We start from the raw sequence: 27,635 nt of genomic DNA, 5'->3' as shown, positions 1-27,635 counted from the left end.
GGGAACATGGCCAAGAAGAGAATTGCTGTGATTGGAGCTGGAGTTTGTGGCCTCGGTGCCATCAAGTGCTGCTTGGATGAAGACCTGGAGCCCACCTGCTTTGAAAGGAATGATGACATTGGAGGACTCTGGAAATTTCAAGTAAGCTTTATTTCTCAAGATTTTTTAAAGTGCTACTAGTGTTCTGTACAAGGGAGAAAATCTCTGCTATTCCTTGTTGTTTTTAGGTTTTGATTTGCCAGACTAGTAAGGTGTAGTGGAAAGAGTATTTGATCTAGAGTGAAAGGACCTCTGTTCAAATCTCACCTCTCTAACTTGCTACCTGAAAGACCTTTGACAAGCTTCTTCATCTCTCTGGGTGTGAGTTTCCTTATCTTTAAAACAAAGAAATTAAGTTAAATCACCTCTAAGATCCATTCAAGACTGAAATCTATGACTCTAAGATCTTTAGAAAGCTGTTCATGTGTTCTGTAAGTCATTTGTCCATTGTAGGGTCAACTACCTTAGGCAGTGATTGGAACAGTCAGATTTTTCCTAGGCATGTATCAGAGTCCATAATGTCAGATCTATACCTCAAAGTCCATATAGGAAAAAACATAATCAAGGTGGAAGAAATCCAAGGTCATTAATGAGGAAGTTTAAAAAAAAAAAAAAGCAGTATGTCACAGTGAGAAGAATATGGATTTGGAATCAGGGGACCTTGGGTCCAAATCTCTGACTCTACTACTACCTATAGGAACTTGACGGGTCAGTTTCTCTGGGCTTTAGTTTCTTAATCTCTATTAGAAGGGAATCAGACTGGATGAGCACTGAGATCCCTTTCAGCTTTAAATCTATAGTCTTATGAAAGTATAAAGGCTGATCTTCTTAACTTGTTCTGTGTCATGGACCTCTTTGGTGGTCTGGTGAAGCCTATGGATCCCTTTCTCAGAATAATGTCTTTAAATGCATAAAATGAACCACATAGATTTACAAGTGAAACAAATTATATTGAGAAATAATTATCAAAAAAAATTTAAGTAACTTCAAAGACTCCAAGTTCCTATTAAATATGAATAAAATTGAGACCCAAATTTATGGTCTGCAAAAAAGAGCCAAGGTACATATCTGGAGAATCTTACTGAAGCCAGGAAAAAAAAGCAAATTTTGCCCTTCAGGCTTGAGAAGAGCGGCTTATTCTGTACCTTGAAGGCTCACTCTGGGTTTTATTTATTCATTCCTTGCTATGCAGTACTCACAGAGTATTAATGAAGAGGCAGGGTGTGTACAAATACAGACTATCATGAGAAAGACAGGGGCATACTTCTTCATCCAACTATATTTTTTTAAGAATAAAAAATACAATTTCTGATTAAACCAAGATAACCATTAACTAATATAACTAAAAATATGTTTATGATAATGATGGAAAATTAGGGAAAAATTTAATAACTCCCTGATCAGTTCCCTGATTTATATACAAATAGCATTTTAAACCAACTCTAAAATTGGTTCTGGTGTATGACCCCAAATTGAGAACTTCAGGTTAGCTTAGCATCAGAAGCCTTTACAATTCCGTCCATCTATTGCCATCCATTCTTCAATTTGGGCAATCATGCCCCTCTGACCACATTCTGCCATTACTTACCTAGAGTAGTGTTCAAATTAACTGAGATGAAGTAAAATAACTAAATTTATTGAAATACATTAAACATTGCAAACTTTTATGTCTTTAAAAATCTTTTAATATGCAGTATATCTTGTTTTTGCTTCAGCTACTTGATTTATATAATTAAATATTGAATTCATAAGCTTTTAATTCTTCATGATGCAACCACACATAACTTCGGATATTAAGTGTACCTAATAGACAGTCTATTTTTCCAAGACTAACTTTGAAAACCTATATCAGATGAGTTTCTGGGTCACTGAAGTATGTTTTTCTCTATCTCTTGGATGAATTTGTTAACCTTTCAAGACTTATGGCATGGTGCAAATTCATCTTACAATATCATATCCCCATTTTCTATAATTTCAGAATAATTCTACTTTTCAATATATTTAACAGAGTTGATTTCCTTAATGAGGACAAAGCTTCCAGGCCCAATGAAAGTAAAATATTTCCAAAACTGTTTTTGGAATGAATGTTTGAGAGAGGGGGGAGGAGGGAGAGAGAAAAAGAGAGAGAGAGAGAGAGAAATAGAGACAGGTAGGTAAGTAGATAGATAGATAGATAGATAGATAGATAGATAGATAGATAGATAGATAGATAGATAGATAGATAGTTGGACAGACTAGTAAACTTCTTATTAAGTACTGATTATATGCCAGGAATTGTGCAAAGCACTGGGAATATAGGCAAACAAGGCAGTTCTTACTCCCAAGGCCTTTACTATTGACAAAACTATGCTAGAAGCTAAGGAACATAAAGGAAGTCTGAGAGACCCTCCTTCCCATGAGAAGTTCACAATCCAGATGGGGCAGCTAGATGGTGCAGTAGATAGAGCACCAGTGCAGGAGTCAGGAGGACCTGAGTTCAAATCTCACCTCAGACACTTGACACTCACTGGCTGTGTGACCTTGGGCAAGTCACTTAACCCAATTGCCTCATCCTGGGTCATCTCCAGTCATCCTGAAGACTATCTGGTCACTGGATTCAGATGACTCTGGAGGAGAAATGAGGCTGGTGACCTGCACAGCACTCACTCACTCAAAACTAAGTCAAGTGCAAGTCATGTCATCATTTCTCTCATGGCATGGTCTTCTTTGGCAATGAAGGACAAACACACACACAATCCAGTCAATGGGAGATTGAACATAGCCAGAGAATAATTCAAGGCAGCACATAACATTTGGGACAGACTGGTACAGAATGCTGTCACCTGGGATGGAGCATGCTTTCTTGGGATGGAATATACTTAAGGAAGTTTTCAAGCAAGAGAAAGTCTAAGAGTGTAAAAAATGGATCTTTTTTCTTACCATTAGTTAAGTAATTTTAATGAATAAAGGCACTGGAAATTGTTGGGTTTTTTAAATTTGCAACTCACTGAAATGCTTAGAATTCTTGGACAAATTTGAAAACATTTTCATTGGATTATAAGATTGATCCGTGTCATAGCTCAGCTGTCATTGAATTCTATGACTTCTGAGGTCCTTTCCAATGCTGAAATGCTCATTGGCCAATAACTTTAAACTAGAGGTTTAAATTCTGGGAAGTGGTAACATTTACAGACTTCTAGTACTAACCTGGAATTTTGTGGTTAGCCTTCCATTTTAGCTCCTTTCTTTTGGGGATGGATCTCTCGTGGGAAACACTGAATCTGCATAATTCAAAGTCTTCAACTCAGTGAAAGAAGGGATCAAATTAGAAGGTGACAGATATTATTCAGGATTTGTTCATGATTTAGTGATCCTTGGCTACCAACATCAACTCAGCATCCTCCAGGAGAGAGAAAGGGAAAAGATTTATGCACTTCACACCCACAATTTTTCTTCCTTGTGTTAATGGAGGGAAAATGCAAGCAGGAAATTATATGTAGAAGATGGAAAGAAGAAGATGACAGGAAAGGCCAGTCACTTAACATTGTCAAGCTTCAGTTTCCTCATCTGCAAAATGAAGATAATAATAGCACCTATCTCACAGAGTGATTATGAAGATCAAATGCAATAACATGTAAATGTTTGGCAACTCTTGTGAAATAAAAATTCGAGGTAGTAGTAGTGGTAGAAGTAGCTACAGTAGCAGCAGCAGTAATAATAGCAGTGATGTAGCTAAGTGGCACATGGGATAGAGCATCGGGTCTGAATTCAAGAAAGTCTTGCTGTTCTGTCATTTTCAGTTGTGTCTGACTCTCTGTGATCCCATTTGGGGTTTTCTTGGTGATGGTACTGGAATGATTGACCATTTCCTTCTCCTGCTCATTTTACAGACAAGGAAAGTGAGACATGGAAGATTAAACAACTTGCCCAGGGTCCCACAGCTAGAAAGTGTCTGAGGTCAGACTTGAACTCAGGAAGCAGAGTATTCCTGACTCCAGGCCTGGCGTTCTATCCACTGTGCCACCTGGCTGCCCAGTCAAGTCAAGAAGACCTGAGCTCAAATACAGACTCAGACACTTACTAGCTACATGACCCTCAGCAAATCACTTAGTCTCTGTTTGCCTCAGTTTCCTCATCTGTAAAATGGGGATCATAATAGCATTTACCTCCCAGAATTGTTGTGAGAATCCATTGACACAGTAATTGCTAAACACTTGGTATAGGCCCTGGCACACAGTAAGCACTATATGAATACATACTCGTTATTATTATTAATAATAATGCTATTATAAAAAGGAGAAGGGGATATTACTTAATTATTACTGACATTCTTTATGTTTTCCACATATCCGGTGTTTAGTTTTGCTTCTATATTAATCATAAGATACATTAAGAAAATTTCTTTCACAGAAAAATACTGCAGAGAAACTGCCCAGTATCTACAGATCTTTGACGATCAATACATCCAAGGAGATGATGTGTTACAGTGACTATCCCATCCCAGACCATTTTCCCAACTACATGCACAACTCCAAAGTCATGGAATACTTCAGGATGTATGCCAAACACTTTGACCTCCTGAAATATATCCGCTTTAAGGTAAAACAGAAGTGAAAAAAAAAACTGTATGATATGTAGATGTGTGCTTAAGAGTTTTGTTGGATAGCCTTGGGGAGGATCAGAAGGTAAGAAACTTTGTTTCCCAGACCCTCCCTTCTGTTTAGCCAACTAAGGTTCAGGAACAATGTGGGCGAAACTTGGATTTCACTAAGTAGTTCTGCCTAAAAAAAGGGAAATATCCAAATTTGGTTATTTGAAGTCCCCCATCAATCCATGTCAAGCGGAGACTTATTTACCAAACTCTATATCCATTTTCTCTTTCTGCCCAGGAGCTCTCTAGCACATCCCAATGATAATATTATTTCTGTCTTTGCCTCTGTTTTTCTTCACTCAAATGTTCTCCAATATGCTTCTCTCCTACCACTCTAATTCACATCTTTGATTCCTGGATTGTAACCCATGAGTATATGTTCTTTAATTTTTTTTTTGTTATTCTGTATTCAAGTACAAAATAAAGAAAGCTTTTCTATATACAAAGTAGAATGTAAAATGAGAATTACACATGAAACTGTTGCAGTTTAGGGTGCCGGGAACCCTGAAATGGAAGGATACAGGGGGTCTGCCTCAAAAGAATTTGACCACTCAAGCCATGTTTCAAAGTAGTGAGGTATATTTGTGACACCAATGGAAGCCTGCTAGAGTTTAAGTGAATCTTTGCAATTTAATGGGAGTAAGATTGGTACTTAAATACATATATACATATATATGTGTATATATGTATACACATATATATGTATATATATGCATGTATATGAAAAGACAGTGAGAAGATATGAATGGGATTAAGGAATGGTAAATTGCTTGGAGTGGTCTTAAGGCAACAGAGAAAGATTCTAGAAGGGATTAAGGTGTAGGTCCCAGGGTCACAGTGAAAGGATTATTGAGTAGCTAGGTATGCTAGGTTGAACCAGCTACCTCTGGGGAGATACCAGAGACTGGATTGTACGGGAAAATTCAGGATCCAGATCCCATCACTCCATCAAAACCACTGATCTCTATTATGTGTAGCTTTCTTTAATTTTAAGTATATAAAAAATGTAAAGTAACTTTCAAAGCTACCTCGCTTCTCTCTATCTGCCTTCTTTCTGTTCTCTTCTGTATGTTTTTTTTTTAATTCTTCAGTGACCCCTATTTCTCTCTTCTAATTTTTGGGGGGATAACCCTATAACCTAACATTTCTCTACTTTTAGCCCTCCCCATCCCAAATTGAAAAGGAAAAGGAAAAGGAAATGTTGTAACAAATATGTACAGCCAAGTAAAACTATTTATCTATTGGGTGAATAGCTCTTGTTCTTAGATATTCAAATCAGTTCCTTCTTTAATTTAGACATGAGATCTCTACTAGAAAAATTTACTGTAAAGATTTTTTTCCACAGTTAGCTATCTGCTAATTTTAGTAGCTACTTTTGTTTGTGAAAAATCTCATTAAATTTGTTTTGATCATAATTGTTCATTTTATCTTATGTGATCCTATCACATGTAAGTATATCTTTTCAACATACTATTACTGCAATTCTATACTTATCCTTTTTTTACCTATCCTGGTTCCTTTGAATAAAATATTCTGGTACAGTATTTCATTCATGGGGCCTATTCCACCAAGCATTACTGCTACCTGTGAGATTACATTTCCTTGAGTAATGACCTCATTTCCTACTTTGTGCATTTGTGTATAAACACTTGAGGTCAATGGTTTTATCACTAGCTTCTGTCTTGGATTTTTTTCTCCAGTGAGCTATAAGTCATCTCTATGACTATTATTCCTACAGTATAAGTAATCTCAATATTCTCCCTCCGTCTTTCTTTTCAGATGTAGTTAGATTTACAAGACTCCAGGCATTTATACTCTTTCTAGCTTTTATAAGGGGCTCTCTATTTCTGTCAATCCTTTTAAGCCACAGGCCAGAAATTCCTTAAATTCTCTCACTCTCAGTTTCTCCAACTGTAAAAGCAGATTTGAAAATACTTGACCTGATAATGCCTCACAGAGCTGGTATGAGGGGTGAGTTTTATAAACACTAAAATCCAAGAAATGACAGTTATTTTTATCATTAAAAACTGTTCCTATAGCCTAACTGATTCATCAAGGATTTCATACTTATCTCTGCTAGTAAAGTCTTTATTTTTAAGTTAATTAGAATTTTGTAGGGATTTTTTCCTATTGAAACTGCAGAATTTCTTAAAAATGAACCCGCTAAAAGTCTATACTGGGAACATGAACTAAAGTGTCTCAGATGTGAGCTGTGAGACCTGCAATCTTAATTTAGGGTTCTGGGGAAGGATTGAAGATAGTGATTATACTTGGCTTACGTTTATTAGACCTCCAACTTCAGCATATAACATAAGCAGTAACTTGTATGTAGTTAAATAAAGGTAAATGATTTGTGCTTCATCTCTGTTTATTTCCTGATTACTTTTTTCTTTTTAATTCAATTTTATTTTATTTTCCGTTCTGAATTCTTTTTCCTACCTTCTCCTATTGAGAAAAACAAGAAAAACGAAACCCATTACAAAAATATATAGTCAAGCAAAGCAAATTCTCATATTAGCAGGGGTGTGTGTGTGTGTGTGTGTGTGTGTGTGTGTGTGTGTGTGTGTGTGTGTGTGTGTGTGTGTGTGTGTATCCTTCAATCTTGTACTCTGAGTCTAAAACTTCTCTACCTGGAGGTAAATACAAAAAACATGTTCAAGAGGAACACTAAAATGGACAAATGACCAACAGGAGAATAAAATAGAACATATCAATTCTGAAAACAGGAAGCCACATTCTAAGCAAACAAAATGTACTGGGGAAGATCAACATTAAAAGAGATGTGTCAACCCAGGTTTTTTTTTTCAATTCAATTGTAAATACATTTAGTAAGCAGTATGGAATGCACAGCTAGGTGGTGCAGTGGATGGAGTGTGAAACCTGGAGTCAGGAGGACTTGAGTTCAAACCCTCCCTGAGATACTTTGTAGCTGTGTGACCCTAGGCAAGTCACTTCACCCTGTTTACCTCAGTTTTCTCATCTGTAAAATGGAAAAGAAAAAGGAAGTTCACCAAGAAAACCCAAAATAGGGTTATAAAGAGTCAGAAATGACTGATCAATAACAACAATGGTATGGAAGAAAGTGCTAATTTTGGAATCAGAGGACAAAATAATGGTCAAAGTCTCATCTCTGTCATAAGTCTCACTCTCTGATCTTAGGCAAGTCACAGACCTCTGGGATGGGACCAAGCTGGCCTCTCTAAGGTTCTTTCAACTCTATGCTTGTTCCTTTATTCTCAGACCAAGGTGCAAAGTGTAAGGAAGCGCCCTGATTTTTCTTCTTCTGGACAATGGGATGTGGTGGTGGAGGCTGATGAGAAACAAGAGTCCTTAGTCTTTGATGGGATCTTGGTTTGCAGTGGCCATCATACTGACCCCAACTTACCGCTTCAGTCCTTCCCAGGTGTGTCACTAAGAAAATGAAGGGTGAGAAGAGAACTTTCCAACCAACTACAGGCATCTAGGTGATATGGTGGATGAAATGTTGGATCTGAAGTCAGGAAGACTTCTTGTGCTGTGTGCGTTCTCCTGAAGGTTAAGAGGATATGACACATACACAAAGAATGCAAGAGAGACTGGAAAGGGGGAAAGGGACAGGGAGGGAGAAAATCCATGCCTAAATTAATATTAATTCTAAGAAAGTTTCAATCTTCCTGGGATCACTTCCCGCTTTATCCCCTGCCAATCACAGACACCAACTCTGTCAGCTTCCACAAAGTCTCATCCCTCTCCCTCTTACCACAGACTCACATACTGATTCTCTCAAAGCATAATCTCAGTCCTGATTTCTTTACTTTCAGTTATTCCATAATAAACATCCAGATGCCAGTTTTATAGTTCTACCTACTCCAGCTTATCAGAGGCAAGAACAATCCTGACCTTGCCTTCAGAGGACTCTATTCTCTGGTGTGGTATAATAAAAAAATAAAAAAGGACTGGGAGTTAAGAGACCCAGATCATAATCTGATCTTCAATCATTCACTTAATCTCTCCGATTTCCCTCATTCATAATGTTAGAGGACTGGACCAAATAATCTCCAAAGTGCCCTTCAGCTTCCATATTCTATGATCATATGAATGGTTACATGTAGATAATCTTGAAAATAAATGAATATACTTACTATGTGCCACCCACAATGTTAAGTACAAGAAAGAGAGAAACACAGAGAGAGAGAGAGACAAAAGAGAGAGGTATGTGCAGCTAAATCTTATTCTGGTGTCCAGAACCAGTCAGTAGATATTAGTGGTTTTCATGCCTTCTATCACCAATCAGCTATGTTTGGTCTTGAACCCATGAGTGGATTAACTTCCCCCAGGGAGTGGGGTGGGAAGCAGCAGCAAGCATATGATGAAATGGCCTCAACTAGAGGGCTGAAAAAGATATGAATCCAAAGCATGGACAAATGACGGAGTAGGGTATGGCATTCTTTGGGGGACAGGGGAAGTATCCAAATAGATAATATCACAGAAATCATCCTTGGGTCGGGACCTGTGATTTCAATAGTCCCGTTGTGGATATTTCCTTCCCCTGATGCCTCAGGACCTCTGCAGTGATTGTCTTAGAGAGTTGTCTGGAGCATGGAGAGATTTTTATTCCTCCATGATCACAAAGCTCAGTACGTGTCATATGTGGGACTTGAGCCCAGATCTTCATGACTACAAAGCCATTCTTTTACCTAACTATATCACTGTGACTTTCTAGTTACCTGAGCATATGTTAGTCTCTCCTATCCTTTTCAACCTTTCAATTGCCTGAGAATAGCTTCCCAAAGAAAGATACCCAATAGGGAATGTGTAAGAAATGAAAAAAAGGAAGAAGAGGCCTGGAGTGGGCCTTGTTTGGGTAGGGAAAGCCTGGGTGGGCATTGTTGTGGGGAACCCTGGACTGCTATAGACAAACAGGGTACTTGTTACATGGGAAGAGGGGGAGCTACCATGGCAAAGGAAGAAGGCTCTGGAAAGGGAGATAGGAAGAAATGAGGACACACTTATTGTACTTTGTGACTTGGTCCAGTCCTGGCCTTTTGCAAAACTGAAGTGGCTCTGAAATGAGATTAATCTCCTATTTCCATAATTAGCATTCTTGAATGGCATTTAAGGGAGGTTTGGATTTGACTGAATCCCTCCCCAAACAGGCTGTTATAGAGAATATCTTTCAGATGAACAGATATTGATCCTCAGTTCATCCAGTCTCTATCCCTTGCCTAGGTAAGGTGTGAAGTCACACTATGTACTGTGACATTTCTCACCACCTAGGACAAATAGTGCTAATGAAGGTCCTCACCCATCTCATGTCTTTTCTTTGCCTCAAATCACCATGAACCAGGCTGTCCTTCCTACATTGAATCAACAGTGTGAAAATTATCCCACAACTCTGTTCTCTCCTCATAGGCATTGAAAAGTTCAAAGGTGACTATTTTCACAGCCGGGAGTACAAAAGTCCAGAAGAATTTTTAGGAAAGAGAATCATCGTGATTGGTATTGGAAATTCTGGAGCAGATATTGCAGTAGAACTCAGTCATGGCGCAAAACAGGTTTGTAAATTAGAAAATTAGAATCAAAAAAATGTTTGACTAAATAGAATCAGGATGTTTTTATCTTGACAGACTAGACAGAACTGGGTGGAATCTAATAAGATGAAATTCAATAAGGATAAAGGTAAAGTCTTGCACTTGGGTACAAAAAAAAATCAACACCATCAGAACAAGATGGTGGAGGCATAGTTAGATATCAGCTGCTTTGAAAAAGATTTGAAGAATTTATTGGACTCCAAGCTCATGATGGGTCATCATTGTGCTGTGGTAGCCAGAAAAGCTATTTTAGTTTTAGGGTACATTGAAAGGCATAGTTTCTTAAAGAAAGGTAAAAGTTCCACTCCACTATGCCCTTACCAGTCTTCATCTGGATTATTGTGCCCAGTTCCAGGCAATGTAATTTAAGGAGGACATTGATAAGCTGAAAAGAGTCCATAGGAGGGCTGGATTATGAAGGGCCTTGAGCTCATGTAATGTAAGGATTATTTAAAGGAATTAGGTATTTTTTAGCCTGAAAGAGAAGAGAAGAATTAATTGGAGGTTAGGGGGTGGAGAAAGGGGAAAGCTATGGCTGCATTCAAATACTTGAAGTGTGGAGGAAGGATCAGTCTTGTTCTGTTTGGTCCCAGAGGACCAAATCAGAAACAATGTATGGAACTTGCAAGAGGAAAATTGAGCCAAAAAAGTCTTCCTAAGAATTAGTAATACTTGGGAAGATGGAGCCAAGATGGTGGAGTAGAAGGATGGACCTGTAGGAACTCCCCTTCATAGCCCAAAAAATACCTGTAAAAAATGACTCTAAACAAATTCTAGAGAAGCAGAAGCCACAAAATAACAGAGTGGAAGAGATTTCCAGCCCAAGAGAGCCTGGAAGGCTGACAGGAAAGGTCTTTTGCACCAGGCTCAGAGTGGAGCACATGGCCATGGCAGGGTAAAGACAGGACCAGAACAGGCTTCAGGGAGCAGAATCCCAGCAGCAGCTGCTGTTTCCAGATTGCTCAACTCACAAATGCAAAAGACAGCTTCAAAGGTCAGTGAGAAAGCTCTTTCACCTGTGTGAGAAGGGAGCAGGGTCTGGCCCTGGTGGCAGCAGCAACCGCAGCAGCAGCCTTCACTTTTGGAGCCTTCAGCCTAAAGCCCTGGGGGAACTGAGTAGCTGATCTGGATCTCAGCCCTGAGTGGCTCTCCTGGGTTGAGGAACAGTGCTGGCATGGTGGGGAGCTGGAGGCAGTTGTAGAGAGGGCATTGTACTCACAGATCCTGGGCAGAACAGAGTGTGTGTGGTTGCTCACAGACAAGAGCTCAGACCAGGAGAAGAGTAAACTCCTCTCCCTTGATTGTGCCACCTTGGAGGAACTGAGAACTTACAGGTCCGCAGAGTATGCCCTCTTCTTGACAAAGGACTCAGAAGTCAAGTAATTGTCTGGGATAATGCCCCAAAAGGGGGAAAAAATAAGACTATAGAAGGCTACTTTCTTGGTGCACAAGTATTTTCTTCCATCCTTTCAGATGGGGAAGAACAAAGCATAACATCAGTGGAAGACCTAAAAATCAAGGTTTCTGCATCCAAAACCTCCAAAATAAATATACAATGGTCTTAGGCCATGGAAGAGCTCAAAAAGGATTTTGAAAATCAAGTAAGAGAGGTGGAGGAAAAATTGGGAAGACAAATGAGAGCAATGCAAAAAAATCATGAAAAGTGAACCAACAGCTTGCTAAAGAAGACCCAAAAAATGCTGAAGAAAATAACACCTTTAAAAATAGGATATTTCAACTGGCAGAAGAGGTCCAAAAAGCCAATGAGGAGAATGCTTTAAAAAAGCAGAATTAACCAAATGGAAAAGGAGGTTCAAAAGCTCAATGAGGAAAATAGTTCTTTAAAAATTAGAATGGAGACCGTGGGTACCTCTTGCCTCGGTAGCAGTGACTCTGCAAGGAGGGTGCTGCGGAACCCCTCACTCCCACCACCTGCACCAGATTTGGCTAAAACATGGCATCTCTGTTTGTAAAGAAAATGATGCTTATCATCAGCAGTTCTCTTTTCCACATGGGCAGATATTCAGCAAAACCTTCCTCAATCTCTGCATTCCTGTTTGCATCACGACAAAGTACAGTCCCCATAAATGCAGGTCCCATGAAGTATAGCTCAATAATTCATCCATTTCTTTCACGTTACCTATTTCCATCCTTTCATCCTGCTCTTGGGTTCAAAACAAAAGCTGTTCTAAAGAAGCACTGCAAGGACTGTTATTTTGTGAAAAGGCGTGGATGATGGTTTGTGTATTGTGCAACAAATCCAAGACACAAGCAACGGCAGTTGAAGACTCTTTAATTTCTGAAATGACATTCAATATACTGCCCATCCTTCAGAAAACTTAATTAATTGAAGAAAGCAAAAACTGAAACAAACGAAACCAGTCAAATGTTGGAAATAATACTATTAAATAACAGTATCATAAAAAAAAATAAAAATAAAAATTAGAATGGAGCAGATAGAAGCTAATGACTTTTTGAGAAACCAAGAAATTACAAAACAAAACCAAAAGAATGAAAAAATCGAAGATAATCTGAAATATCTCATTGGAAAAACAAATGACCCGGAAAATATATCCAAGAGAGATAAGCTAAAAATTATGGGATTGCCTGAAAGCCTTGGTCAAAAAAAGGGAACAGATTTCATCTTTCATGAAATTATTAAGGAAAATTGCCCTGATATTCTAGAACCAGAGGGTAAAATAAATATTGAAAGAATCCATCAATCACCTCCTGAAAGAGATCCAAAAAGAGAAACTCTCAGGAATATTGTAGCCAAATTTCAGAGTTCCCAGGTCAAGGAGAAAATATTGCAAGTAGCTAGAAAGAAATAATTCTATTATGGAAATGCAATAAGGATAACACAAAATCTAGCAGCTTCTACATTAAGTGATTGAAGGGCTTGGAATATGATATTTTTAGAAGTCAAAGGAACTAGAATTAAAACCAAGAATCACCTATCCAACAAAACTGAGTATAATACTTCAAGGAAAAATGGTCATTTAATGAAATAAAGGCCTTTCAAGCATTCTTGATGAAAAGACCAGAGCTGAATAGAAAATTTGACTTTCAAACACAAGAATCAAGAGAAGCATGAAAAGGTAAACAGGAAAGAGAAATCATAAGGGACTTGCTGAAGTTGAACTGTTTACATTCCTACATGGAAAGATAATATTTGTAACTCTTGAAAATTTTCTCAGTGTTTGGGTACTTGGAGAGATTACACACACACACACACACACACACACACACACACACACACACACCTACATACATATATACACATACATAGACAGAGAGCACAGGGTAAGTTTAAGAGGAAGGTATGATATCTAAAAAATAAAATCAAGGGGAGAGAGAGGAATATATTGGGAGGAGAAAGGGGGAAATGGAATGTGGCAGGTTATCTCTCATGAAAGAGGGAAGAAAAAGTTTTTTCAATGGAGGGAAAAGGGGAGGTGAGAGGGAAAAAGTGAAGCTTACTCTCATCACATTTAACTTAAGGAGGGAATAACATCCACACTCAATTTGGTATGAAAATCTATCTTACACTACAGGAAAGTAGGGGATGAGGGGATAAGTGGGGTAGAAGATGATAGAAGGAACGGCAGATGAGAGGAGGGAGTAATTAGAAGCAAGTGCTTTTGGGGAGGGACAAGGTCAAAAGAGAGAATAGAATAAATGGGGGACCAGGATAGGATGGAGGGAAATATAGTTAGTCTTACACAACATGACTGTTATGGAAGTCTTTTGCAAAACTATACATACATAGCCTATATTGAATTTTTTTGCCTTCTCAATGGGGATGGGTGGGGAGGGAGGAAGGGAGAGAAGTTGAAACTCAAAGTTTTAGGAACAAAGATTGAGAATCGTTTTTGCATGCAACCTGAAAATAAGATATGCAGGAAATGGGTATAGAAATCTATCTTGCCCTACAAGAAAAGAGAGTAGATGGGGATAAGGGAAGGGAGGGGTGTGACAGAATGGAGGGCAGATTGGGGGAAGGTGTAATTAGAATACATGGCATTTTGTGGTGGGAGGAGGGGAGAGATGGGGAGAAAATTTGGAACTCATAATTTTGTGGAAATGAATATTGAAAATTAAAAATAAATAAAATTATAAATAAATAAAATAAAATAAATAAAAATTATAAATAAATAAATAAGTGAACATATAAAAAAAGAATTAGTAATATTCAAAAGTAGAATGAACCACCTTGAGAAGTGGTGGGATCCTTTAAAGACCTCAGAGGTCTTTAAAGATAAATCTTTATTCAAGCTCTTGTCAAGTATATTATAGTTGAGAGTCTTTCTCTTGGTATAGATCACACTAAGTATCCACTGAGGTCTTTCTCTTGGTATAGATCACACTAAGTGTCCACTGAGGTCCCTTCCAACTCTCAGAATCTGTGATTTTTGTGATTCCTCTCATGAATTCTCCACATGGAGAGGGGGTAGGGTCTTCCTAGCACACTTCCTTTCCACAATTTCTCTGATTAACTCATTTTTACTCATGAATTTCTTTGATGACTTCTTTCACTCCATTTCTTTATAATTTCCTATATTGCAGCCTACTCAAACTCACCTTGTACCTTCCCATTGTTCTCTGGGTAATTTCTATTTTCCTTTGGAGTCTAAAATGTCTCATGCATTTGAGCCATTTAAGAACCCCAGAAGAATACTAGCATTAGAAATATCAGCTTTTATCTCAGAGGGAAGCTTGAAAGTCACTAAAATAAATTTCCAATTACCCAGAGATAATCTAGCCTACTCATCCTCTTCTGTTCACCTCTGCGCGCAATTGATTGTCCATTTGCACTGATATATTTACATATACACACACACATATATGTTGTTGTGTTTGTTTGTCCTTCGTTCTTGAAGAGGACCATGACATCAGGGAGATGATGACATGACTTGTAGTTAACATTGATTTGAGTGAGGGAGGGCTGTGCAAGGTCACCAGTCTCACTCTCTCCTCCAGAGTCATCTGGGTCCAGTGGACAGATATTCATCAGTATGACTGAAGGTGACACAGGGTACAATGGGAGACCCTGACTCTTTTAAGCTAAGGCCTTTTCAGGTACTCACTTAAAGTGAGGTAATGCCCATTGAGTGAATAGGCCTTGCCTCTTTAAGAAGTGAATCAAGGTATGACCCCTTTAATTAGAAGAAAAAAAATCAAGCTGGGAGGGGAAGACCCTCAGGGTTGCTGTTCCAAAGAGAAGCAGTTACCATTGATATTCATTCTACATTCACTCAAAGTCAAGAGGGTCCAAAATACATATATGAGTATGTATGTGCATGTGTGTATATGTATATTATGTGTGTATGTACTTAACATGTGTGATTTATAAAGAGAAAAGCTCTAAAGGTTTCCCATACAGTTGCTGCATATCATAATCTGGGCAATATTAGTATTTTTCCCCATGGCATTTTACTAGGTGAATAGTTAGATCAAACTTTTTTGAATGGTTATGGAATTTACGAATCTCATCCAGAATGATAGTGGATCATATGTGATATTCTGGGCGATGGGTCAATTAGCACAGCATCATTCACAAATGAAAGCAAGATATGAATGAAAAGCCCTTCAGTTCTCTCATTCACTCACTGCTCTGTCTTAGGTGTTCCTTAGCACTAGACATGGATCATGGATATTACACCGCGTTTGGGACAACGGGTATCCCATGGACATCTCATTCTTCACTCGGTTCAACAGTTTGCTCCGGAAAATAGCAAGTCTTAGAATAATTAACAATCAGCTGGAGAAGACGTTGAATTCAAGGTTTAACCATGCCCACTATGGCCTACAACCTCAGCACAGGTACACAGGCTTCGTTTGTATATGTGTATGGGTATGTGTGTTTATGTTTATACCCATGTGTTACTTTGCTTCTTGTTTCCTTTGCTTTCCTTTCCTCCCTTCTTTCTCAGTTGACTTCTGTGCCTTTCCTTCCTTCTCTTCCAACTGAGCCACAAGTTTTTAGCCAGGGAGATAAGATACTCAGGATTTATGAAACAAACATTCCCAGACCAATTTCTCAAAAAGCCAAAGTTTCTTCAAAGATATTTCTAAATCTTAAATTTTTTCACCTTTTGATGGGTCACAACTAAAACAAGGCAGATTTAGGAAGGGAAGAAGAACTTTGGACAGTACAGTATGATATTACATCATATTAAATTAATTTTATGCAATCTGAAAATGGTTTATTCAATTTATACACACATAGAAAAGTGATAGTGACATAAATTTTGACTATATGTTGTGGCAGATCATTTTTGCAAAAAGTTTGGCCAGATCATAACCTGCGATAGAACAAAATACGTTACAACATTGTTTCTATGGGAAAATCCATTCTATTGACATCACTGAAGTTGAGAGAATCACAGAATGACAGAATCGGAAGAGAATTCAGTTGCCATATAGTACAACCATACCCAAAAACAAAATCACCATGATGACACATTCAACAAATGGTCATCCAGCCTTTTCCTAAAGACCTGCAATGAAGGGGAGCCTACAGCCTGTCCCATTTTTTTATGTCTCTAATTGTCAGGGAAGTCTCCTTTAGATTAAGACTAATCTGTCTCTTTGTAGCCCTCACCTAGTTCCATTCTCTTGGGCCAAGTAGAGCACCCCTAATCACACTTTTACATGAGAGTCTTACAAGTACTTAAAAAGAACTTTCATGTCCTTCTAGATCTTTTCCTTCTCTTCATTTCCTTCAACATTTCTTTGTAAGGCATGAACTCAATACTCTTTACCATCTTAGTTGTCCGTCTCTAGAAGTTTTCCAGGTTACTTACTAAATTGTGGTGCCCAGAACTAAGCACAACATTATGAATGCAGACTGACCAGCTCAGAATACAATGAGAATAATTCATTCCTGGGAGCTATTCCTTTCAATGTAGCCCGAGATGACATAATTTCTTTGACTGCCATATCTCTTTGTTGACTCATTGTTGGGAGTCCATAAAAGATAAAGAGGCATCTAAATCTGCCTTCTCCATCTTGCATTTGTAAAGTTGGCTTCTTAAACTCAAGAGTAAGACATTATATGAATCTCTATTAAATTTTATCTTATTTGATCCAGTCTATATATAGTACCCATCAAGATCTCTTCATATTTTGTTCTTATCATCCCAATGTGTTAACAGTCTTTCATTGTTTTGTGTCATCTGCAAATTTTGTAAGGATTCTGTCTGACTGATATGGAAATGTTTTACGTGATTACACACATATAACCTATATTGGATTGCTTATAATCTCAGGGAGGGGGAGGGAAGGGAAGAAGGGAGGGATAGAATTTGGAATGCAAAACTTTTTTAATATAAAAAATTGCTTTAACATGTAAGTGGGGTGAATTATTATTTTAAAAAATTATGCCTATTCATTGTTCACATAAGTTTCAAAGTAGGAGATAGATTTTTAGAGCTCTGTGAGGCTAATTCCCTCATTTTACAGTTGAAAAAGCTGAGACTCAGTGATGTTGTGACTTGCCTAGGATCACACAGCTAGCCAATATTTAAGGTAGAATTTGAACCCATATTATCCTGACTCTAAGTCCACTACTCTATCCTAAGTATATCCCACTGTCCCTCAATTCCCTTAACCATGTCATTGATTACAAAGTCAAAAGTAAAGGGCCAATAGGCCCACTTCCCTGTACCACATTACTAAAGCAATCTTTCTAAGTGAATGTAGATTCATTAATGACTGTGCTTTGAATCTGACCATTCAATCAATTCAAAATCCACTGGATTGTACTTTTGTCTGTCCCACAAGAATAACATAATTAACAAAACATTTTCTAGAAACATAAACCTCTATTGGTGTACTGTCTAGATATTTATTGCACATATACTTATATATGCAAGATATCACACATATGTATACATGTACAAATGTGTGTATGTATATGTGGGAGCTAGATTACACAGAAGATAGCATGTTGGACCTGTACTCAGGAAAATCTGACCTCAGACACTCACTAGCTGCGTGACCTTGGCCAAGTTGCCTAATCTGTCTGCCTCAGTTTCCTCATCTGTAAAGGTGGAATAAAATAGCACCTACCTCCTAGGTGCTCATAAAATGAGAAAATGTAAAGTGTTTTTGCAAACTTTAAAGCACTATACGAATGCTAGGTATTATAATTATTCCTATCATAGTTATATTGTTTTTCCTCTTGGTTGTTAAGTAGAAGAAAAATACTCATAAACATTTGATATCAAAGGATAAAATGAGTTTCTTGATATATTCAAGGGAGGACTTGAGTGACAATAGAACGTAGTTGCAACTAATACATTCTTTCAAAATTCGTATTTAAAAAGAAAAAATATACACAGATGAAATCAAGTATGTGATATAATTGCTTTCATATTGGATTTTCTTAAAGCTGTGCTTATATAATTTGGAAATTGTTAGCATATGGCCAATGATACACAGTAATAATATGCTAGGAGGGGATGGGAAGGGATACAAATTAAAGCTTAGGAAAGAATAAGACCAACTTGTTAATTTCCTGTGTTTTCCACATACCTTAAGCATTCCTTTATATTTTTGATACTGATGTACACTGTTTTTAAATTTTTATCTTATCTACAGACCTTTAAGCCAGCATCCAACTGTCAATGATGACCTGCCAAATCACATAATTTCGGGTAAAGTCTTGGTGAAACCAAACATAAAGGAATTCACTGAGACAGCTGCCATTTTTGAGGATGGCACCATAGAAGAGGGCATTGATGTGGTCATCTTTGCTACAGGATACAATATCAGTTTTCCTTTTCTTGAAGATCTCATCAAAGTCACCAATAATGAGGTGTCTCTCTATAAGCTTATGTTCCCTCCTGACCTGGAGCAACCAACACTAGCCATCATTGGTCTTATCCAACCCCTAGGCATTGTCCTACCCATTGCAGAGCTCCAGAGTCGCTGGGCTGCACGAGTATTCAAAGGTATGTGGATGAAGGTCCTGCTACGTATACCATATTAAATCCCCAGGCTCTTCTGGGATCATTCTGACCTCTTCAATAAGATATATTCCATTACCTCCTTGGCCACCTGCTAAAATCTGGGCTTTATTTCCTAGGGTTGAATAAATTACCTTCAATGAAGAACATGATGGCTGACATCATACAGAGAAAAACAGCTATGGCAGAACGGTAGGCAGCTTCATCCTAAGAAATGAAAACAAACAGCTAGATGTGGTCATGGATTCCCCAGCATAGACTCTTAAACTGTACACTTATTTCAACACTTTTCTTATAATAATACTACTAGCACTCACATAGTACATTAAGGTTTAAGAGCACTTTACAACTTTTCATTTTAACTTCACAGAAACCCTGGGAGGTACATGTTATTATCACCCCCATTTTATAGATGAGGAAACTGAGTCAGACAGAGGCTAATTGATCTGTGCAGGGTTTCATAGCTAGTGTCTGTGGCAAACTCAGGGATCTTCTTACTATAGTTCTCTAGCTCAGTCCATTGTAGTACCACCTAGCTCCCATATTGCTTTTTCACTTTTCCCTTTGTCTAAACTTTAGACTCTTAAAGGAATTATGCAGTTTTTTTCCCCTAAAACTACTATTGAATCCCTAACTTCTAGGAGTATTTAATTGCGATGATTTGTGATAATTGCTGTTTGCTGTTGTTCAATCATTTTCAGTCATGTCCAATTCTTTATGATTCCATTTGGGATCTTTTTGGCAAAGATACTGGAGTGGTTTGCCATTTCCTTCTCCAGCTCATTTTACAGATGAAAAAAAAAACCAAGCAAACAGCCTTAAATGATTTGCCCAAGGTCACATAGCTAGCAAATGTCTGAGGATGGATTCAAATAAAGAAATCCAAGTCACACCAACTGATTATTATTAATAGAATTATACTCTCCTATGCCTCAAAAGATGGAGAGAGATGAACATGACTCAATCAAGGAGTAACAGAATTTATTCCAAATACAAAAAGATTCTAAGTAATTTCTTACTCAAACCAAACTTTGTCCCCTAGAAGAACAGGTTGTAACTAGCCCACACTTTTCCTTCTCATTTCAGGTATGTGAAGAGCCCCCGACATACCATTCAAGTAGATCACATCGAATACATGGATGAAATTGCTACTCAAATTGGTGTGAAGCCCAACTTTCTCTGGCTCCTCCTCTGGGATCCCAAATTGGCCTGGAAGGTTTTTTTTGGTCCCTGTACCCCATACCAATACCGTCTTCATGGACCCAGGAAATGGGATGGGGCCAGGAGAGCTATCCTGACTCAGACAGAAAGGATCCTCAAACCCATGAGAACCCGCACTATCAATAATAAGAGGAATCCATCTTCAGAAATTTCTTGGGTTAAGATGGCACCTGTGGGCTTTGCAGTTTTGGCCAGTATCTTATATTACTATCGTTATGTCTATCATTCTAAAAGGAAGTGAATTAGTGCATTAATGGGTAGCAAAAACATAAATGACTTCTACAGTAACTAATTTTTAAACTTTTTTTTGCAATCATTCTGTCTCAATTTCATTTACTGATATCACAACTGTCATGACATGTTAGATAGCACTGCTTTGTTTTCTGTGGTGGATTTTTTCAGAAAGGTCATGTGAAAATATAATTTGAGCATGCATAAATCAAGTTGCAAAGTAATGTTTTCTATTTTAAAATATCCTATAGTGAGTCTCTTTATAAAGTGAATAATCACACCCTAACCAGTTCTGGCAAGGCATATTTTTATAATTCTTTTAACTTTTCTATAACCCTTTCTCCCATTCTAATCATCTTGTAATGTTCCTATTTAGAAGAAAGTTTCTATTTACCAGATGGGAAATGGGAGATATGAGAGAATAATCTTTTAGTCACTTATATTAGTCAGAAAACAGGAAATTGCTTATTTATTAAATACATTTTTAAAATAGCTATGACTTTTAAATAGGCAATGATTTTAATGTTTAAAAATACTTATTTATAAATCTCAAGTTCTCTTTCATTTTTTTAAATTTATTTTTAAAATACTCAAGCACATGGCTTTCAGATGAAATTTTGTATATATCCTAACTGGAGGGAGAGAAAGGGTATGACTTTAGGTAAGGCCAAGAAAATCTAATGTCTTTTAAAAAAAACTCACTCCACCTTATAATTCCACCTGATGACTCAAATTCTACCACAAGAACCTCAAATGAGATGATATTTGTAAAGTGCTTAGCGCAGTGCCTAGCACGTTTCTTCCCTTTTCCCCCTTTCATTTCTTTAATTTAAGCATTTGCTTTTCATTCCAAGGCAAATACCCCTTAAACGTTGAACATGTTAAAAGTGTTATTAGTTATTTACATCTTTGTTTCAAATCTCCTGAGAGCAAGCTTGGATAGAAGGGAGGTTTAGCAAGAAGATGAAATCAGTGTATCTTGTAAAAGGGAGATAAGTTCTCCAGAAACATGTTTCAAAAGAAAAGAGAGCACAGAGTGGTAGAGCTAGGAGAGAGACCAATTTTCTTCCTACTTGATCATTTTTCCCAGGTCAGCCTTGAAAGCTACCTGCAAAAACAAGATGATTTCACAGCTTTTAAATACCTGTCTTCTGTCAAGACTTCTTTCAAATGTGGGAACACTCCATCCCTTTGACCTTTGAATCTGGACCCCGTAATGTGGGATTGGACCTGATTCCCACTTTGGAACCAGTGAGGGGTATGGTGGAGGCAGCGTCAACTGGCTAGGAAGAACCAACCGTTAAATATTCAGTGTCACCATTCATACCTCGAAATTGGCAAATTGCTTTATTACTTCATCGACTGTCTTATCTTAAGAAAGTGATTTAAAAAATGCTAATATTGCAATTTGACTTGAAAATGTGTCTGCCTACATTTTTTCCCCAGAGAACCTATTAAACTGTTGTTAAATGAAACCAATCCTGAAACCAATCATATTCTTGTTTTAAGTAATATTTTCTTTTTTTTCCAATTACATTTAAAAAACATTTTAACATCCATTTTTTAAAAATTTTGAGTTCCAAATTTTCTTTCTCCCTTATAGGTTCATAAGATCTTAAGACTCAGAGCTGGAAAGAAGCTTAGATATCATAAAGTCCAAGGGTGGGGAATTTGTGATCTCAAGGCTATATGTGACCCTCTAGGTCCTCAAGGGTGGCCCTTTGGCTGAATTCAAACTTCACTGAACAAATCCTCTTAATAAACAGATTGTTCTGTGGAACTTGGACTCAGTCAAAAGGCCACACCCAAGAACCTAGAAGGCCACATATGGCCTCAAGGCCCTGACATAGTTCAACCTCTTCATTTTACAGATGAGGAAACTAAGATTCAGAGAAATTGAGTGATTTGCCCAAGGTCACACAGGTTATAAAGAATATGACCAGGCTTCAAAACCTAGTACCTATAACTATAACTTTAGCATTCTGTCCATTGTATCATGGTTCCTTGAACTACAAAAATAGTTTGTCATCTTCAACTTCAATATTCACGTTGATGGTTTTTATAATACCCTGGTGTCTTTGTTTCTTGATTTCCTCAAGCCCTGTGCCTTTCATCTTCACACCACTCCCATCAACCACAAGCATGGTCACCCATTAATTATTACTTGAAATTGTTTCAGCTTTGAGGCAATAGGGGATGTTCACATAGAGGCTTTAATGTTTGCTGAATACATCAAAAGTGTCAAACATATTTCCATGGGTCTGGCAAGCCACGCTTTCGAGAGCTTCTGAACCAGGTCAAAATGTAATTGGGAAATAGTTAACAAAAGAAACTTTAAAATAATAAAATTGTACATAAACAATGTTAATATGCAATTTTGTAAGACAATATGCAGCCCACAGAGGCTTAGTATGGTTTAGTGGGTCCCCCATTTCTTTCTTAAGTTTAAAACCACTGCTTTACATCAATTATCTCTTTTGGTCCTCATGACAGCCCTTGGAGGTAACTTGCTCTGTGTCACATATCTAGTGTTGGGGGCAAGTTCTGAGGCTGGTATTCCTGACTCCAAATCCAGTATTCTATTAACAAGGCCACCTAGTAATAACTCTGGAATTGTGTTCTCTGACCACAGTCTCCTGTTGTTCCACCTATGCAACACTTTTACCCCTCCTGAACCTGTTCATTACAGAATCTGACACAAAGTAGGTGCTTAAAGATTCATTGATTGGTTGGTTCATCCTCATTAAAATCTCTAGGATTTGGATCCCTCCCAATTCTCCCAGTCCCTTCTTTTGACGTCACTTCCCACTTTACCCAGTCTTGAACCTTCGGCAAGCTTTGCAATCTCCTCCAACTTTGAAAGACCTCAGCCCCCCTCCTCAACCTTCTGTAACTTCTCACAATTTACCTTCTCTATGCTGTCCTCAAGTCAGTGAATATTGCTAGTGTGTTGCATTAATCTTTTTATGCTGCTCCTATGGACCCTTCCTCTCCATCCAACTCCCCCATTTTATGTCTTTAACATTCACATTTACCTAAAAGAATAAGTACTTCAAAGGTATTATCAAAAAAAAAATCTGTCACTGATCTTGGGGCTCAGAGTTATCAGTAATTTCCCTTTACTATGGCTAAGACCATAAGCAATATAATGGCTAGCCCAATACACAACCTTTCTGAGGGACACTGGAGATCCAGAGCACCTTCAATACAATTATAAAAGAGGTTATATCTATGATCCAACTGAAAAATCAATGACCCCATCTCTCTTGTCTATCTCATCCCCTTCCCCTATCCTCCTGCCATTAAATTTGAGACATTAATTTGTGTTAACATTCATAGACAACAATTTGAGATGATAAAAAATGAGTCCAGTTAGAAGACTGTTGCAGTGGTCTAGGCAAGAGGCAATTAGGACAATGATGGCTATAGGAATGAAGAGTAGCGGATACACAGGAGATAAGTAATCAAACTAGAAATGACAAGATTCTGTAAAGAATTCAATATGTGGGGTGAGTTAAAGTGAGAGATCAAGAGTGACATCAAAGTTACAATTCCGGGTGACCAGGAGGATGGTCATGCTCTTTACTATAAAAGGGAAGTTCAGAAAAGGGAAGAGTTTGGGAGAAAAGACAATGAGTTCTATTGCAAACATGTGGAGTTTGAGGTTAGGACATCTAGTTCCAACTATCCAAAAGGTGGTTCATGGTATAAGACTGCTAAATATGCAAATCTGGGAATCCTCTATGTAGAGATGATAATTTAATGTGGTGATGAGCAGTGCAGTCAAATTCAAACTGAAATGGGAATCACTAAACCATACATAAAAATCCATGGAATTGCATATTTACTTAGAAAATCACACGGAAACATCACCTATGTTCACTGTATTTTTTTGTTAAATAATTCCCAATTACAATTTAACACACTGTGTTTGACCACTCTGACCTAGAAAGATTGAAGAGAAGGAAAAGAGAATAGGGCCCAGGACAGAGCCCTACGTTACATCCTCAGCTAGTGGACATGACGTGAATCAAGATCCAGCAAGGAGACTGAGAAATCAGGCAAGTAGGATAGGAAGCAAGAGAAAGAAGTGCCGTGAAAACCAAAAGGGGAGAGATTATCCATGAGGAAAAGGTGATCAACAATGTCAAATATTGCAAGGGGGTCAAGAAGGATGAGGACTGAGAAAAGGCCATCAGATTTGGCAACTAAGAGATCATCAATAACTTTGGAGAGAGCTGTTTCAGTTGAATAATATTAGGAGCCAGATTAAGGAGAGAGCTGTACTCTCTCAGGTCTATGCCTCACATACATTCTAGATGATGAATAAGCTTTTCTTGGGCTATCCTGGGAACCTAGTCCGCCTGTCTGATGTTATTGACATGGGAACATTTATTTTATGTTATGAACATCCAGGTTAGCAAACAGGCTTTTAGAAGACAGCCAGATCATAAACTGGGAGTCTCCTAGAGTTGTAGTCATGGTATATGTGGGACAGATGTTTGAACCAGTTTTTCGTTGGGGTATCTCTGAGCTAAGTCCTTAAGTCTAGTAGAAGATATTCACCCAAATAGGTTGCTGATTTTTGTCCTTCATTCTTGAAGAGGACCAAGATATCTGGAAGGTGATGCCATGAGGCAAGTGAATTGGATTTAAGTGAGGCAAGGCTGTGCAGAGTCACCAGTCTCACTTTCTCATCTGGAACCATCTGGGTCCAGTGGCAAGATATAGATCAGCACAACTGAAGATGGTCCAGGAATAGAGCTTATTATTCAAATACTCAAATAGATCTATACAAGTTCTTCCCATTGAAGTGGGTTCCAACTCAACTTTACCTACCATCCGATGCTCTTCTGCTCCCATAATTTTGCCCATAGGAAGTCCATCCAACATCCTAGAGGCTTTTCTCAATTTCTTATGACATCACAAAAGTACTGGGAAAGCTCTCTTGCTTTGTGTTCATCCTTCATTGGCAAAAAAGAGCATGCCATGAGAAAAATGATGACATGACTTGCACTTGACTTAGTTTTGAGCGAGGGAGGGCTGTGCAAGTTATCAGCCTCACTTCTCCTCCAGAGCCATCTGAATCCAGTGACCAGATAGTTCATCAGGATGACTGGAGATGACCCAGCATGCAGTGGGAGACCTCGGCCCCTTTAGGCCAAGATCTTTGCAGGTACTCACTTGGGTACTCACCAGGACAAAAAAAAAACAAAACAAAACCTTAATGTTTGCTTTCTGCAATATAATTTGAAGGTATCAGTACCCTTTCAACATCATTAAACCCGTCTTGCCAAAGTCAATGGCTATAGATTCTCTTTAAAACTTTGGGGGCACATGTTTATATGCCCAAAGTCTAAAAAATATTACTCTTGGACTACAATAAGCCAAATAGAAAGCTTAATGAGCATACCATGCTTCATTTTTTTCTGCTTTTTTGACATTGAAATTTATATAGTAGAGAATTCATTTCACAGTGAATACAGGTGCTTGTGACAGCTTTCCAAAATCATAAACAAATGGTTAAAAAACAAAGATGAACCATGAAGCAATGGAAATAATGCGCTGAAACTACTAATTTTATCTAACCATTGTTACTGCATTCTAGCTAATTGATTTCAATAAAATTCAACACAAGTTTAAATTTGACACAACCCATATATGTTTGCTGATACTAAATATATAAAATGTATGCTCCTTTGGCCCAGTAGTGGTCAATCTTCCCCTTCTCTTTTTCTTCCTCCCACTCTCTCCATCTCTCTCTCTCTCCCCCTTTGTCTCTAACCTCTCTCTTCCCTCTCCGCCTCCTTCTTCCCCTTCCTCTCCCCCTCCCTCTCCCTTTTCCTCTCCTTTCTCTATCTCCCTCCTTCCTCCCTTCTGTCTCTATCTCTGCCTCTGTCTCTCTCTGTCTCTGTCTTGTCTCTGTGTGCCTCTCTCTATCTCTCTGTCTCTGTCTCTTTCTCCCTCTCTCTCATTCTGCTGTCTAACCCCCATCACCAAAAGAAATGTTACCAATGGAACTAAATCATACAGCTTCCAGAGACATTAGTGATCATTTAGTCTAGCATTCTCTGTTTATAGATGAGGAATCCCAAGTATGGAAATGACTTACCCAAGGTTGAGGCAACTCCAGTGGTAAGTAGGAAGAGCCAGGCTTCAAAGCCTAACTCCAGGTCAAGGCCTCTTTACCCTTAACCAACCACCTGACTGCAGAGTCTGAGCTTATAGGGTTAAGAGGAAGAGGATAAGTGGGCATCTTTAGCAGGAGAGATAGAAACCTCTGGCCCGATGTGGGACCAGGCTTACTAAGTAGGCAGAGAAGGAGCACTTGCTCTAAAAAGGAACAACCTGTGCCTAGGCCACCCTTGCCCACTGTGCTACTGCTTGGTGCCACTTGAGAAGTTCTACTTTTAATCAAATCAACCAACAAGAATTTGTTAAGCATTTACTACGTACCTGCAACTGTGTCAAGCATGAGGGATAAAGGCGAAAATCACAAACGAACCTAAAGGTCCTGTCCTTATATAGCTTATATACTGTATATTAACGAAGGAGCTTATACACTACTAAAGGAGACATGTCATATATATATAATATACATACACACACACACGGATATAAGAAAAAGGAAATCCTAGAGGGGAAGGAAGGGTTAGTGGGTGACAAAAAAGGATCATATGCGACAATGTGGTTGTTCATATTTCCTTCCACATTGCTAGTCACCAATTACCACCACTACCACCACCGTCTGAATCTTCCCAGGAATAAGCCCAGAATATATGGATACAGCTTTATGGAAAATTAAGGAAGACTGTAGCTTTTGAGCCTCCAAAGAGAGGATCTGGGATCAGGTTTTGAGATACAAACCAGGGAGATGGGAGGACTCCTGAAACTCGTAAAATCAGCAGACTAATGAGCTAATTTTATTTCAAAGGCATATAGAGAACATTCAAATCAATACAACTAGATCAG

At 38.2% G+C, this 27,635-nt stretch overlaps 1 protein-coding gene across 1 annotated transcript; it reads left to right on the top strand.

Annotated features, from left to right (window-relative positions):
* The first annotated feature begins 5 nt into the window (after positions 1-5).
* LOC140524198 (flavin-containing monooxygenase 5-like) lies at positions 6-20,673 on the top strand. Its single transcript, XM_072638612.1, has 8 exons — positions 6-141; positions 4,429-4,617; positions 7,910-8,072; positions 10,061-10,203; positions 15,863-16,062; positions 18,844-19,196; positions 19,331-19,403; positions 20,298-20,673. The coding sequence occupies exons 1-8, from the start codon at positions 7-9 to the stop codon at positions 20,671-20,673; spliced, it is 1,632 nt and encodes a 543-aa protein (XP_072494713.1). The 5' UTR covers position 6.
* Positions 20,674-27,635: the final 6,962 nt, after the last annotated feature.

Source organism: Notamacropus eugenii, chromosome 2 (assembly GCF_028372415.1).
Source record: "Notamacropus eugenii isolate mMacEug1 chromosome 2, mMacEug1.pri_v2, whole genome shotgun sequence".
Classification (NCBI taxonomy): Eukaryota; Metazoa; Chordata; class Mammalia; order Diprotodontia; family Macropodidae; genus Notamacropus; species Notamacropus eugenii.
Note: the sequence above shows the minus strand (reverse complement) of the source record. Positions and strands in the feature narration are given on the sequence as shown.

Bases quoted from the DNA above. Each gene is read 5' to 3' on its own strand.
- LOC140524198 (XM_072638612.1), top strand. From the start codon at position 7: ATGGCCAAGAAGAGAATTGCTGTGATTGGAGCTGGAGTTTGTGGCCTC. The intron at 4,618-7,909 runs GTAAAACAGAAG...CTTTATTCTCAG, and splicing joins TGAAATATATCCGCTTTAAG to ACCAAGGTGCAAAGTGTAAG. The intron at 8,073-10,060 runs GTGTGTCACTAA...CTCTCCTCATAG, and splicing joins ACCGCTTCAGTCCTTCCCAG to GCATTGAAAAGTTCAAAGGT.